Raw genomic sequence first — 16,954 nt, 5'->3', positions numbered from 1 at the left:
ATATTACATACACTGAGAAGACACTCCCAAAACATCAACAATGCTATCATCAAGAGCAAGCAAGACTAAAGTTCATTTCCCCATTGCTTGTCAGAGCCTGGCCAAACTTGAATGATTGATTTCCTACTCTGTTGTCCTGGTGCTTCTAGAATCCCAGTGCATCCCTGGAAGAGGATCTCTTGGCTTCACCCTCCACAGCCCTAAACCTTTCTCCTCCAGGTTCTAGAGTGCTTCTCTAGGAAAGTTCAATCACATGTCACTTTTGTGTACTGTTCTGTTGCACCTTGGGAGATTTTCTTACCACATCATATCAACTGTCATCTCTATTTCTGTGAGACTTTAAGTTCTTTGAAGGTTCATATCCTCCCCCCCCTCAATGAATGGACAGATGCTAGAACTAGAAGCCATAGTGGCAACATAGATATCAATAGTTAATGGCAATATGGATTCTAAGAGGAACAGTGGAACATTTGTCACATGGCAAAAAAAAAAAAAACTAGGCGATATAGCTCCATGTTTCTAAACAGACCTAGTGACTCTGAAGGCAGCTAATCCTATCTATCCACATTCCAAGTTAAATTAGCATTTTATAATTCTCATTGCAAAGCTGAAAACAAAACCATAGCTATAATACCAATAGGTATGTGCTCACCGAGAGAGGACCATCCCAAGCCATGAGATGTTCCTGTAAATGAGCACAATACCATACACACAGGAAAATTTGGTACTCGGATACATACAGTATTTGGTGTCAGCCAAAACCTTCAGAGAGAAAGTGGAGATGGAAGAAGAAAGAAGGTGAGAATGGAGGAGTGTGAATTCATACGTATCACATCCTTGGCTCAATAGAAAAAAAGCAGCAAAATAATACATACGCCATGATGATTAATGCTTTTGGATTCAAGGACATCATGCATTGGAGATCTAACAACTGGCTTCTCCCATCCTAACTGATGGAGAACAGAATATAATCTTACTAACACTGAATGAAAAGAAAATTCTCTTCTCATAAAATAATTCAGTGATGACTCAATGGAAAAACACATTTTAAGTACTTTGTTTTCAGTACTATGTATTAGACATAGAGAATTATGCTCCTTTTTAAAATAAGATGTAGTGATATCTCCAAAGAAGAAATAAAGAGAATAACATTCTTTTCTACCAGACCTACACAAGTGGTCACTCACTTCCGGAATGTGGGATCAGGTGATGGGGCTTGCGCTAGTATGAAGGATAGGATAGAAGCCCCAGAGTAATTTGAAAAGACCAGTAGAAGTATGAACATGAATGTGCGGGTCAGGGAACCATTATATGAGAACAACTATATAAGGGCCTGACTCTGGGAGGGTTTGCTAAGAACCAAGAAATCCAGGAGGGAACTAACAATGAGGAATATAAATTCCCCTAACTAAAGAGAAGAGCCTACAGTCAAGAAGAAGGAAGAAAGGTGTTTGGAAGAAAGTCTTTACCCTCTAACTCGTTTAAGACATTTGGAAATTTCAACCGAATGAGTGTGAGAAAAGTCGGGAACTTCCAAATATTTATACTATAGAAAACGAAAGCAACAGCAAATAGACAAATTACCTCTAATTTTGTTGCTCATTTCCCATCACAATTTGTTATATAGCTTGGAAAGTTCACCAAACAAAATGAAGAAAAAATATTGGAGATTGAATTCTAAGACACATTCCTTTGAAAATATCTTCATCAGAATATTCCAGAGATAAAATAGAAAGCTATGAGAGGTCTATTTTAAAAAAATAAATTTGACTGAAGAACTGGTTCATTTAGAAAATGACTGGCTTTCACCAGCATATTCAAAGGAAAACATGCACAGATCTTTCCTTGGAGTCATATGATATACTGCACTGCTTTGAAGGAATCAATAACATTGATTGTTCTAAAATATCTATTTGCTCTAAACTCCATTCCAATTCTCCACATTTCAATCTGAAATCACATCCTTGGGCCTCTCACCATTTCCTTCCCTTTCTTCTTTGTATTTCCCACTGTGTTTCTCTCTCGTCTTTATTTTAAATAAGTTTTCCACTGCTATTATTTGTTTGTTGTAGACAGTGTGTAAAATATAGAGGATTCCACCACAACCATATCCAGCTTGCCAACTTCAATTTGGTTTTCTGGTTCTCATAATCTAGTTTAAAGATCAGCTTCAGTTGTGAATACAGAAAAGAGTGTTCTGAGAAAACACAAACCTAGTTTCTTGGGACTACCATTTTTCTAGCAAACAAGGAGTCATTGTACAGTTACATCATTCAGAACAATCGCTGTGGTGCACTGCAGGTATAGCAAGCAGACTGAATGTCAAGGATAAAGCTTCCAGGAAGAGGTGGCCTCTCTCACCAGTGCTGCGCCCCAGTTATCTCAGAATCAGTAACTGTGAGTAAACAGAAAGAAGCTGGAAGACTGAACTATGCCTAATGACTTGATAGACATATTTTGTCCAAGAAGTGGACTCACACAACAATGCATTACTCTCTCCCACAAAAAGGTGATAAAAATTGTTATCCATTTAAAGCAGCTCTCTCTGTTTTGCATTCCTGTATCTCTTTATAATTTTTATGCTTACTACTCTTAATATAGTCTACTTTAAAAGTGTTAAAAATCATAGAAAATTTAGGGTAAAGTGCAGAGAGTTCTCACATACAAAGTCCATAGCTTATATTAGCATTCACTCTTGGTGTTAAATATCCCATGGATTTTGACAAATGTATAATTATATATATTCAACATATGGCATCACACAGAATAGTTTCACTGACCTGAAAAGCCTCTGTACTCCATCTATTCATCTCATCATCCCTCTCAACCCCTCACCTTAGTCTGGCTCTATTGTTTTGCCTCCGTACATAATGCCATTACTTAGAATCATATTCTGTGTACCCTTTTCAGATTGGCTTCTTTCATGTAATATGCATCTGGGGTCAATTCATGCCTTTTCTAGACTTGATAGCTCTTTTTCTTAGTACTAATTAATATTCCATTGTGTGGATCTACAGCAGTTTGTTTATCCACCTACTTAAAGGATTTCTGGAGAGTTGTATTTTGGCAATAATGAATAAATTTGGCCTAAGCATATGTCTGCAGGGTTTTGTGTGGATATAAAGTTTCAACTTGTTTGGAAAAAATACCAAACAATGCAATTGCTGGCTTCTATGGTATTATGGTTTTGATCTGGACAACCCCCGCAAAGCCTCATGCACTAACAGGTGAGGTTTTGGGGTGGTAGTTCAATCATGGTGTGATAACAGTTAGTGGATTACTCCACTGTTGAGCTCTACCTAAGTGTCATTTTGGGAAGTGAAGCCTAGTTGGACAAGGTGGGTCACTGGAGGCATGGCCTGGAAGGGCTTAATCTCTTCCCTACTTCTCTGTCTCTGTCTCTGTCTCTCTCTCTCTCTCTCTCTCTCTCTCTCTCTGTCCTTCTCTCTCTCTCTCTCTCTCCCTCCCTCTCCTTCCTTCCCTCTCCCTCCCTCCCTCCCTCTCTGTCTCTCTCCCCCTCCTCCACTTCCTGCTGCCATGCCTTGAACTGTTTCTCCTCTGCCATGCACCACTGCCTTGAAGCCACTCAACTGTGATCTAAAACTTCTACAAACTGTGAGCCAAAATACCTTTCCTTCTTAGAGTTGTGTAGGTTGGACATTGTTTTTAAGTGATAAGAAAGTAGCTAAAGGATATGCTAAGAATATACTTGGTTTTGCAAAAAACTGCCAAACTGTCTTCCAAAGTGGTTGTACCATTTAACTTTTCCACTAGCAATAAGAGTTTCATGTTGTTCCATGTCCTCACCAACATTTGGGAATATTCTGGATCAAAGTTTTGAATTATGTAGGGCTATTGTTTTAATTGCAAGTCCTAATAACATATGATATGAAGCATCTTTTCATTTATTTATTTGCCATCTATAATCTTCTTTGGTGAGATACCTGTTCATATCTTTCACACAATGAAACAAGTTTTTTGTGCTCTTACTGTTAAATTTTGTGAATTCTTTGTATATTTTGGATAAAAGTTTTTGTTAGATTTTCAATTTTATATCAATTTTTGCCCCATAAAATATTCAAATGTAACAGGCTATTGAATGCATGCTTTCCTGTTACCCAAGAGTTGGCAATTAGAAGCCCAATATCAGAGAAAGAAACAAAAAAAATGGTAACAATTCAAACCAGCTATCTTCATCAAAATACACCATGAGCAAAAAGGATTAATGCCTAGGATGCAGGAATGGTTCAACATAAGCAATCGATAAATGTAATACACATACTAACAGAGCCAAAGATAAAAACCATATGATCATCTCAATAAATGTAGAAAGGCATTTGACAAAGTCCAACACCCATTCATGATTAAAAAAATCCTATGAAAAATTGGAATAGATGGTCTTTACCTCAATCTAATAAAAGCCATCTATGAAAAACCAATAGCCAATATCATACTAAATGGTCAAAAACTAAAAGCTTTCACTCTAAAACCAGGAATAAGACAAGGATGTCCATTATCACCACAAAAGAAAGAAATAAATGGAGTAAAGATATGAAAGGAAGAGGTTAAACTATTATTATTTGTAAATGACATGATACTCTGCTGAGAGGAGCTCAAAATTCCACCAAAAGACTTCTAGATTTAAGAGCCAAATTCAGTCTCATAGCTGGATGCATAGTCAATACTCAAAAATCAATAGCATTCCTGTACACAAATAACAAACTCACTGAGAGAGAAATTAGGGAAGCAATACTTTTCACATAGAATAGAAAAAAATTAAATACTTAGGAATCAGTATAATAAAGGAAGTAAAAGATCTTTACATTAAAAATTATAGTACTCTTAAAAAGGAGATGGGAGAGATGATGTCAGAAAATGAAGAGACATCCCTTGCTTTTGGGTAGGAAGAACCAACATAGTGAAAATAACCACACTCTCAAAGTTGTTATACAGATTTAATGTAATCTCAAAATATGATTAGCATACCTCACAGAACTAGGGAAAACATTCCTAAAATTCATTTGGATACAGAAGAGACCTAAAATAACAAAAATAATTCTGGGCAACAACCAACATAGAGAAAATAGCCTTACTCTCAAAGTTGTTATACAGATTTAAAGTAATTTCAGTAAAAATACTATTAGCATATCTCACAGAACTAGGGAAAACATTTCTAAAATTCATTTGGATCCAGAAGAGACGTAGAATAGCAAAAATAATTCTGGGCAACAAAGGCAAGGCAAGGCAGGAAGCATCACAATCCCTGATTTGAAATTATACTACAGAGCTACTGAGATAAAAACCACATGACACTGACATTAAAAAAAAAAAAATAGACCGGTGGATCCGTGGAACAAAGTAGAAGATGCAGAAACAACCCCAAACACATTCAGCCAAATTACCTTTGACAAAGACACCAAACACCTTCATCAGAAGCAAGATATCCTCTTTAATAAATAATGCTGGAAAAACTGACTTTTCACATGTAGAAGACTAGAACTAGGATCATGTCTCTCACCATTCACTAAACTAAAATCAGAATGGATCAAAGATCTAAATATTAAAACAGAAACACTAAATCTGCTAGAGCAGATAACAGGTAGAACTCTTGAAGACATATGTGTAGGCAAAGACTTCATGGACAAAACCCTGATGACATGGGAAATACTACAAAGAATCAAATGGGATCATTTTATTCAAATGCTTTTGCACAACAACAGAAACCACCAACAGAGTGAAAAGACAACCCAGAGTGGGAAAAATTTTTAGCCAATTTTTCTTCAGACAAACAACTAATATCTAGAGGATATGAAGAATTTTCAAATATCAGACCCCACCCATCCAAAAATGGGCATTTGAGATCTCAGAATACATAAATCCTAAATGAGAAAGTGCAAATGGCAAAAAATATGAAAAAATGTTCAACATCACTGTCATTCAAAAGACGCAAATTAAAACAATGCTGAGATACCACCTCACTCAAAAAAGAATGACTATTATCAAAAATTCAACCAACAACAATTTCTGGCAGGGCTGTGGGGGAAAAAGGGACCCTTCTTTATTGTTGATGAGATTGGAAACTGGTGCAACCTTTGTGGAAACCAGTGTGGAGATTCCTCAATAAACTGAAACTAGAGATTCCATTTGACACAGCTCTTCTCTTTCTGGGCATCTTTCCAAAAGAATTAAAAGCATCATACCACAGCAATATATGTGCATCCCTGTTTATAGCAGCACAGTTAGTAATAGCTAAATCTTGGAAACACCCAAATGCCCATCAACCAATGAATGAATAAAAATGTGGTTTTTTTACATAATGAAGTGCTACTCAGTCATAAAAAAGGACAAATTTGGGACACTTCTAGGTAAATGGATGCACCTTGAGATCATACTCTTAAGTGAAATAAATCAGACATACTTGTGTAAATATCACACTCTCTGGTGTGAGAAACTGAAAGTGTAAATAAGGACCAAACTGTATAATAGATAATGTGAAATAGGGAGAAGTTGCTCAAAAAGAAAGAGGAACTAGGGAGGAAGGAAGGGGAAAGAAAGGAAGGGAAAAGGCAAAAATGAGAAAAGAAAGTTAAAATGGAAACAAGGCTTTGTCAATAAAGAAAGGAAGAGAAGTTGAAGAGGGAGGAGGGGAATGGGAAAAAGCAGAGGCATCAAGACACACCATGTACAGGCACGAATTCCCTATGATGATGTGATCATTATGTATGTCTAAATAGTACCAATACATTAAATCAAATTGAAAACTAAAAGCTTTAGTAAAGGATAGGGAAATGGCTCTGCTGTTCTCAAATATCACCCTTAAAATGGAGCCCTTCCCCTCACTAATCAAATCTAAAGGATGATGGAGGTGGAGAAAGAGAAGAAGAAAATCATCAAAGTGTGAGGCATCCTTGGTAAGAATGGGAAGGGAGTAGGCCTGCTATTTCCCATCCTTTTGCCTCAGGATATGCCTCTCGGAACCGAGCTAAGTGCAAGGGCTGCCAGAAGAACTACTCTTTTCCAATGAGTTTATTGGTCCTTTTTAGGTATACAGTACAGTTACATTCATCACTGGGTTCTTGTACCTTTACATGACCGATCTTGGTTCTCATTTTTCCCCCTCACACCTCCCCTGCCTTCACCCCTTCCACCCTTCCCTATTTACAAAAACTTTGTTTCCATTTTTTCCTTTTCTCATATATTTTCTTTCCCTTATTTCATTTTCCTTATCCCTCCAAATTCTCCTACACCTTTAGCCCTTTTCTTCCTATTTCACATTATCAGTTATACTATTTGAATCTTATTCTTAAAGCCTGGAAGTGTTGCCTAGTAGAAGGAAAAGCCAATATTTTATTTCTAATTTTGACATCTTCACCTGCACCTTGCCAATCTGCCTTCCACAGGTAAAAGAAACTTGGAAAGTGCCCAGTGCTGGGGCAACCTACATGTTTGTGTCCTGGACCAAGCATACTTGGGAAAATAGCTCTGTTTCTGTTGCCTTGACATATTTCATTCCCAGGACTGGCTGCTAAACGAGTGGGCCCTAGTAACAGTATGTTTGGGCTGGGGAAATTTCAGGAATCAAAGGTTACTGGAGCTGGATCTGCTATCTATATGGGGTGAGGACGGTTCTGAGGCAGTGGAGATCTGAGAACTCCCATACAGTGATTTATATGAAAAGGGCACCAACTGGACAGGCCACACTGGACAGAAATACAGAAAAAAACTTCAAAGGAGGAGCAATTTTAACTACCCTATTAAATGTAAAAGGCACATCCTTTTTAACTCCTCTTTTCTGCTCCAAACTACCACAAACTGTAAAAGTCAGAAAGAGGAGGAGACAATACTCAGAGGGAAGACCACACCCCTCTCTTCAACCTGGAAAACCTCATACCTGATTAATGATTTGGAGGGGAGAATTCAATTGAATTGAGATGGAAACTCCTATAACACTGACTTGTGTAGCAGCCAGTATGTACACTTCTAATGTCTACAGCTCCAGGCAGGTAGTCCAGGAGAATGGAAGATACACCCAGAAGTTTCAGCAGCAAAGTGTTCAGCGTTATTCTTAACTCCGGTGGATCAGTCTGAGATTTCTGCATAAAAAGACTGACCAACTAACTCAGCCAGAGCTGGGTTGTTATACACTTAGGAAAGGGGTGGGGTTACAAGTTACAATCTTTCATTTACATATGGGTCCAGCACCCTTATTGGATACAAAATTTCACATACAGTAGGTTCACTGGTCGACACAGTGCACCGAGTTTTATCTTATTTGCATATGGCAGGAAGGCAAGAGTAACAAAACTGTTTGAGAACAAAGAAAATTCCCGAGATTTTTGAGGTGGCTGGGCCCATGCAGGTTAAAAGAATTGAATGGGAGATCCAGGCAAGCAGCAGTGTCAGAGTAGCACTGCTGCAGGCAGATCTTGACAGGGTCAGCCCCGACCCCCGAAGCTTGGGCACACAGATCAGAGCCAAAGGCCCACACAGAAAAGAGCTGCACTGGCACACAAGCAATAGCCAGAGACCCGACTCATACCATAAGTAAGTGCACACAGATCCCGGCAAGCAGAGGTATGGACAAGAGCGGAACAAGGCTATAGGCAGATTCAGCCAGGGCCCCTCCCTGACCCCAGCAGATTGGGCACACAGGCCCAAGACTAAGGCCCACCCAGAAAAAGCTGCATAGGCACACAAGTATCAGCCAGAAGCCCACCCCAATACCATTGGTATATATGCAGAGACCCTAGCCAGAATCCTGCTTAGACACTAGGAACTGGGGTGCACAGCCCCCAGCCAAAGGAGGTCCCAGACAATAGCTACACAGGGATGCTAGCTATCAGCCAAAGGCCTTCCCAGACAATAGCGACACAGAGGCACACCTTGACAGCATCCCAAGTGTTCACAAGCCCCCAGTCAGAAGCCAGCCCAGACAACAGGTCAGCTCAGGGATCCGGAAGGCCAACATTCTGAATCCAGGAATTAGTGCACTGGTGAGCAGCACTGGTGGCGGCTTGCTGGAATTGAAGACTACTGGGTGCGCAGAAAGTTGCCTCCACAAAGGCACAGTAGGCTGCATGTGTGGAAATGAGAAGACACATAAGCAAGTCTCAAAACCAAACTTCCAGATCACCTAAGGCAACCCCAAAGGGAAATGAGATGGAACAATCTGATACTCAACCACCTGGACTCCCTGAACTGGTAATGAAAGAGGATCTGGAAAAAAATAGAAACAATTTATCAGATAACAGTGGAAATTTGCCTATAGTGCAAGACATAATTAATAAATCTAGAGCAGACACAGATTAAAAAATAGAGTATCTGAAGAATGTGATAGAATCCCAATATAGGAAACAAGTGGAATCCATAAAACAGATTTCCAAGAGATTAATAACTCCATCGAAAGTTTGTGCAGCAGAATGAGCCAATGCTAAGAAAGAATTTTAGATATAGAATATAGGATTGCAATTAGTGACCAGGAAAAGAAAAATTTCTTTAAAATAGTAAGAGACCATGAGAAATTAATCCAGCAGCTGCTAGACAATGCAAAAATAAATAAATAAATATTAAATAACATAAGACTGTTCAAAGTCAACAGAAATAAGAGAGAGTGCAAATGACATTTAAAAAAAAAAAACTATTCACAGAAGTAATGGCAGAAAACTTCCCAACTAGGGGAAAACAACATGACAAACAAATAAATGAGGCATATAGGACTCCAATTAGCCATGATCAAAAAAGGTCTACACATAGGCAAATGACAGTTATGATTCCAGAAACCCAAAATAAATGGAGAATGTTGCTACTTTAATCTATATGCACATTATTCAGTAAACTCAAGTAAACAAAGGATCTTACCATTAGGAAGAAAATGGTTCACTGACATGGACAAGTGAAAAGTAAAGAAGTAGGACAATAAATATAAAGTCCAGATTTTAAAAAAAGAGACTAAATCAAAGAGCAAACTATACAAGATTAAAAGTGATAGCACTCAAAATAAAAGATTTATAACTTATTGTGTAGTAGAAACCTGTTTTAAAGCAAGTAAGACTACTCAGGGCAGGTAGTACACATATCCTTAATGCTAGTGCCTTTAATCTTAGCATTGCACCATGAATCAATCCCAGTGTCACACATTCTAGATCCAGCTACATCTAAAAAGCCCCACCTATGACCGCCTGTGGCTTTGGGGAGACATCTAGACACAAGCCACAACATTATTATAATGCGTATATCAGTCAAGTATTTTGATGAATGGTCCTCAATTTAATTTCATTTGATGTTTTATCATAATTAAATTGAGAGGTCAGGGCATTGGGAATTATTAGGAAGCCTATCATAGGAATAGATTTAACTTAATTGAAAGCATTCTCTTTGAATAGTTTTAAATTTTTATTTTGTCAGGATAGTATGTTATACATTTCCTCTCATATTAATCACAGTTTTCATGATATTTTTTCTCATCTTAGGCAATTAGAGGGAAGTAATAAACCATATATAATAAATTAATATAATAATATGATGGCATGGTTCTGATAATATAAAAAGACTATGACAAATCATAATGATGCCTGATGTTATCAAGAAAGGCTAATTTGGTAGGCACCATTTGACATAGGCTTCTCAAGATAGGAGAATTTTGCTAAGAAGATTGAGAATTTATATACTGAGCAAAAGGTCTGAGTTAGAAACAATGAGAGCAGAAACACATAGGATGAAGTAAAAATGCTGTAAAGACATCAACAGCAGATTTTCCAGTCCCTTCTCAAGTATTTTATTAATTATAAAAGCATAACTATGAAGTAGTTGTTATAATCTTATTTTCACTAGTGAAATTGAGGCATAAAGAGATTGATTTTTACTAGATCACTCACTGTAAACAGTACATGAAGAGCCCAATTCAGATTATTTAGATTTCTAATTTTACTGTCTTTCCACTATATTTTTAGGTTTCTCAAATAGTAACTTAGAATAAATTAGTGATATGTTAAAAATTATTTCATCTAAAGAGTTTTGTATTTTCTACCTCTGTGATTTTTCAGAACTGACGTGGAAAATGGCCAAAACAATAATGACTCCTAACAGATTACTGTAAAGATTAATGATGAAGTATGACCTAGCAGATGGTAGTTCATTAAGAAAATGGTGGTGATTGTCAGTATTTTTCTTCATCATTTATTCATCATTACCAATTCTATTATGATGGTTCTTTATTGAGAAGATACCAGTAACACCTAGAGATGTAACAACACTGGCCAAAATATATTTGTATTTGATTTATGAGGGAAAAACCTAAAAATCAGTTCTAGGTAAATAAAATTCATTAAAAATAGATAGCATTTGCTGATAACTTAGGTGTCCTTGTTTAAGGACCACCCTGCTTGAGTGAAATGCTGAGTTTGCCCCACTGTATCTGTCATATTACAGTGGATCAAGAGTGAAAGGGAACTTGGAACATTAAGACGCATAGAGGACAACTCATTTGAATTTAAATGACGGTCTCTTCTCAGTTCACCCCTCTCGCCCATCTATTAACTTGTTGGCTGTTACTCTCTTGCCGCACATCTATATGCCCCCAAATTTCATGTTTGTTTGTTAAGAAGAGTATCTAGGATGTCAATTCTGTCTCCTCTACTCCTGATTTTTCTTTTTGGGGAGGGCACTTGGCATCAGCCATATGCGAGCTGGCCAGCTGGTACAGTGTAATCTGCCATCACACTGAACCACCAACAAGCATTTGATTTAACTGCGGCCTATTTGATATTTTTAACCACCGCTTCTTCCCTTTCTTTGACCATTTTCTTTTCATTCATTACTTTCAAGCAGAGTGGTGGGTGGCAGATATGAACAAATCACAGAATTTAATGAATTTCACTTTGTTCTTTTATTTAGCAGCTCTCATAATGGTTTTCCTGAGGAAAATCAATTAAACTATTGACTTAAATACTATTGTGGGATCAATTATAATTCCAATTAACTGTGCCATCTGGGCTTCTCATTAATACTCTTGGAAAAAAAAATAAAGCTTGTTTCAGTGAGAAAGTATATCTCCTATTCTTATCTTTATTCATCCTCCGGTCTAAGATCTACCTGCAGACACTGGTTCTGGACCTTCAAGACCCAAGCATAGTCTCCAAGAAGTTAACACCTGGCCTCTATCTGTGACCATTTTTCTGGCCAAAGAGAGCCTCAGTGCCACCCTTCTCTACTTACCACGAGAGGTAACCTTTACTAATTGCATCATTGTGTGCCAGTCACTCTGCTAATGCCCTTTGCATGCCTTATTAATTTGAATCCCTTAAGGTAGACAATATTGTTCTCCTATTTTAAAAATGAGGAACCTGACTCTCAGAGAGGAAATGCACCATTTCCAAAACCACAGCGGGTTCAGGTGTGGGTTCCTGTGACGCAGGTGCATCCTGTCCATTCAGGCTGCCCTGAGTCTTGGGGGCAGGCTCCCGGACCATACACTAACAAACCTCTAACAAATCAACCAGCCAGAGAAACCACAGGAATTTCACATCAGAGGTGAGACTCTTCACTCCCTCATCCCTTGCAAAATAAAGATTGCCAGAGACACACATCCACCTTCCTTAGATTTACTAAATAAGAAACACCAGAGGTGAGAGGAGGGACAAGAATTTGAACCCTGTCCAGGGGATGGGTATTACATACATAAAAGTCCCGGATCCACTGCACTGTATCTTTCCCCTTAGACACAAGTGCAGGAAACAAAAGCTTAGCTTCCTGGAGAAGATGCCCTGACCCCTGGTGGTTGAGTTCTAAAGAGTAACTCTGACTTGGGGGTTTAGGGGAACACTTTGAGTCTTACTGAAAGTTTACCTTTTGGTTGGCAATTTATTTGATTAAGTTTCAGTTGCCTCTTGTTGAGCTCTGGTCATTTTATTCAGTCCTATGTTTCAGAAACCATTTAAAAGCCAACTGGTTTTCTGACCTGTCACGTAGCAGTCACGAGAAAAGCATATTCCCTTCAATTAGAATGATTATTGATTATCCTTTCAGGATGACATGGATCTGAAGGAATAAGAATTTTTGATCTTCAAAAGGCTACTGTAGGGCCGGGAATTTAGCTCAGTGGTTCCGCTGCCTGCCTTGCAAGTACAAGGACCTAAGTTCGATCCCCGGTACAAAAATCAAACAAACAAACAAAAAAAAAAAACAAAAAAACAGTAGATACACACAAGAAAATGATATCTCCCCTCCTTCCCTCCCTCCTGCCTTACCCTGTATTCATTAGTAAAATATCATGTTTGAGTTCTGGCACTTTACTCTTAAATTTAGCCTCTCGTCAGCTCCCTCTTTTCTTTTAGTAAGATCTTTCAGCTTTCTGGGTAATCTCTTCTCTCTGATCTTCTTGCAATGATGTCACAGTCTCCTATTTATTAAACTTTCCTATTATCTAAAATTGTCTACATCTTATAAACTCAACATCTGTCTTGACAGCCATTCCCACAGCAAGTTTCCTGATTATTTACTATAAGAAGAGATCTCCTATCAATAAATAATACTGATAAACGCTTCTTTAACATTTGTTCGTTTCCTTCTCTTCCTCAGGTCAAAGAAATAACACATAATGAGAATCGCCCCTCGTGTCAAACCCAAACTACCATAGAATTGCAGTTGGCAAACCTCAGTGCGCGAACCCTCTTGGTCTCTGTGCCAGAGTATATAAATGTTCATCCATTCCACTCACATGTATTCTCAGCTCCTGCAACACAACAGGACAGTAACACACAAGAAGGAAACACCATCTCTCCCTGACTCACACTGCCCATCTCATCTTTCCTGAAGCAAACTCCCATGCATTTCAGGATATGGACAGCAAGTCACAAATAGAGAAGAAGAAAAACAGAAACAAAAATGTAAACATGACTATAAGATTCCCAAAGCCCATGTGTATAGGAACTTCGCTCTGTAATGAATCAAGTAACAAAATGAATCCATTTTTTATCTGGGGCCATACCCAGAGAAATGCTTTACATGTGGCTTTTATGAGGACTGCAAGGTTTCAGAGTTCCAAATGCTGCTGTAATCAAACTACAAAATTTACCCTTTTGCCCTCTAAGATACAATGGATACATCTCCACAGGGAGAAAGTTTCTTTGTATAATTTTTGTTATTTAAAAAAAAAAAAAAACCTAAAGTCCTACTTTTTGTTAACTTCATGGTGTTTAATTAAAGCCAGGCTTACTTGAATTTTTATTTGAGGAAAAACAGACATAATTTTCATGGTCTTTTAAACAGAATACCATTTGTCATCCACATGACATTCATTCCAGTCCCTAGAAACAAGTTATAGAGAGAGCATATATGCTATATGGACAGCAACTTCCACATTAATATGTATAGTGGAAATGTTTCCACTTACACAGAAAGTCTCATGATCTAGTTTGGAAAACAAGTCACTTCACAAATTTGCAAAAATAGGAGCTGTTCCTATCTTTAAGGCAAGATCTGCCACTCAGATTCATTCTATTTCTTTTGAGCTTGTAACTGGCTCTCCCTGTATTACATTAAGATATTTATTACATATGATCAATTGAAAGGTAGCGTGTTATAACCTCAGAAAACAAACAAACAAACAAACAAAACAAACTCTTGCTTGGTTGTTCATAAAGATTGTCCATTTTACATAGAAAATAGCTTTTGTTTTCCAAGTAACATTTTAACTGTTTAATTACTGTATTCCTAAATATAAAGGCAATTTTTAAAATTGTAACAAATGCATTGAAAAGCATTACGTCCTTGACCAATCATTTGTGAAATAGAATCCCTTTATTTGTCATCATAAAATATAAAGAAATTATAGGGAAAGAAACCACAATGGTTGAAACTTTTCTTCATACAAAAAAATCTAATTTATCTTATGGGTTCCTTCTAACAGACTAAAATATTTTGCTGCTGGCTACTTGTCGAGGTTTTGAGTTATTTGTATTATCCGTATGAAATGGAGAAACTAGTACTTTTGACGTGTGCTCGCAATCAGCAAATGACACCTCTGCCTCCCCTTGAGAATCTAGGAAACTCACGAAGGGCTCTGTTCCATAGCTGCTTTTGTAGCTGGGCACTCCCTGAACCCCTCCGATGTCATTAGTACCAACCCAAGTTTCATTTCCCCAGAGTCTCCACAGAAGCCTTAAGGAAATCTCCCAACGTTTGCTCCGTCCTTACCTGAGGCATAGTTCTGGCCGGACAAAAGCAAGAAAGGCTGGCATCCGGGTAGGAGATCACAACGGCCTGAAGGGGTGGAGGTGGGGGTTGTGAACAGGGCAGCACCTGGAGGAAGAGAAGGCGGAGGAATTCGTGCTCCACTGCAAACATGATACAGTGCCAACGAAAACATCATTCTTTTTCCAAGGAGTTCAAAACACTTTTAAACATTAACTCATGAGACCAAGTAGTCATAGAACAATTTCTGCTGTAACATGCACTTGAGCTAACTATTGCAGGCAACATTATTTTTAAAAGGACTCTATTCGCTGTTTCATTATTTCTCAAGTTATTTACTGAGCACCTATTATGTGCAAGTCACATTACTCCATGCTTTTATTTGCCTACTCAGGCACTAAGGACTTACTACATTTTATTTTTGCCAAATTGTTTAATGGAATGGTTTCCATTCTTCAGAATGCCCATAATGTACTAAGTTCTGAGCAGAAACAAATTTTTAAAAATTATCTATAAATCTCATTATAATCATAGGAATTGAGAAATATAAATTCAATGTTGCTATCTTTTAAGATGCCATAAACAAAGTTTCAGTGAGCAATCTTTGTCTTTTTCAGTGCTTGTGGAATTGCTAGAGGAGACAAGCACTTAAGATCAGTAATATCATGTCAAGCAGTTTATATAAATAATCTACAATTGTGATTAATCAGATAAGCAAGCAGAGTCTTTATCCATGGGTCTTTTCAGACATTTCTCTTTTATGTAATGAAATGGCAATTCAGATGTAGAATACTGAGGATCAGATTAATATCTGACTGAGTCAGGAGTGCCTTATCCATCTCTCGTGAGAAAACTCCCAGGCCTATTACGGCTGGAATAATCCACCCGCTCGAGTGTGTAGAGATCTGACCTTAGATGAACTGATCCTCTCAAGAACCTCTAAAGTCCTGACTCCATTCACCTCAGCCCCTGAAGCATACAATCCAAAAACTAACATGTGGCCCATAAGGATGTGCCAAATATCCCGACTCCACCCTGGTTCCACCCCTACCTTACCCTATCCAATAGCGATCCAGTAGCACCAGCCTGGCTCCACCCCCACTTTACCCTATATAAGCCTGTGCATTTCCTGAATAAAGCGAAAGAATTCCAAAAACCTCCTCATAGTCTGTGTGTTGATTCTGTGCCTTGCCCTCCCAGCCTGGGCCCCTGAACCTTGTTCCGCAAGCGGGCTCACGGACAAAAACAACAGAATATGCCTGATCCATTTTAAATCTTTCTCTTTGGGCAATAAACTCCAAAAAGGAGAGTATCTGGTGTTCCAAAATTAAAGGACAAAAAGGTTGGTGATTGTGTTTTGATAATGCATGCGATGAATCAGAAGAGATTCAACCTGTTGTTTAAAGATGCAAGGTGAGAATTCTTCTCTGCTCAGGAAGTCATTAACCCAGCCCAGTTTGACCAAGCCTACTGTACATCTCTCCTAGAAATTTACACACATTTTAAGTCACAAGGAACTATAATACCATTTACAGTCTAACTTTTCTCTCTAATAAACACTCGCCTGGCTGAATATGACATATCATGTAGGCGTAACAGTGATCTGCCATGCAAAAACACACATACGTAGTAAAATTCAAGCTCCGTACCTCAGCAGTTAAATAGCATCTCCAGTGGACCCCAAACTACATGCTCTCACCTTCCATATCACCTTCTCACCACTATACCCACAGCACTGGTTTTCATGATACTATGTCATTCTTTT

At 38.1% G+C, this 16,954-nt stretch overlaps 1 protein-coding gene across 4 annotated transcripts in view; it reads right to left on the bottom strand.

The window, feature by feature from the left end:
• Nucleotides 1–15,335, bottom strand: part of Cytip (cytohesin 1 interacting protein) — an 81,465-nt gene extending 66,130 nt beyond the window's left edge. For 2 of the 4 annotated variants that reach the window (XM_010606775.2, XM_010606771.2), the window contains exon 1: nucleotides 15,193–15,335. Coding sequence is in view for 2 of the 4 variants with exons in the window: in XM_010606771.2 (XP_010605073.1) it covers nucleotides 15,193–15,236 (44 nt within the window). In the remaining 2 variants the exon portion in view is untranslated. Of the gene's footprint in view, nucleotides 1–13,650; nucleotides 13,730–15,192 lie in introns of all 4 variants that reach the window. The other 2 variants (XM_010606774.2, XM_010606773.2) reach the window with 2 other exon arrangements.
• Between the last annotated feature and the right edge of the window lie 1,619 nt (nucleotides 15,336–16,954).

The sequence above is a fragment of the Fukomys damarensis genome, unplaced genomic scaffold, assembly GCF_012274545.1.
Source record: "Fukomys damarensis isolate Sample0158 unplaced genomic scaffold, DMR_v1.0_HiC HiC_scaffold_26, whole genome shotgun sequence".
NCBI classification, from domain to species: Eukaryota; Metazoa; Chordata; class Mammalia; order Rodentia; family Bathyergidae; genus Fukomys; species Fukomys damarensis.
This window is presented reverse-complemented; position numbering and strand designations above follow the sequence as displayed.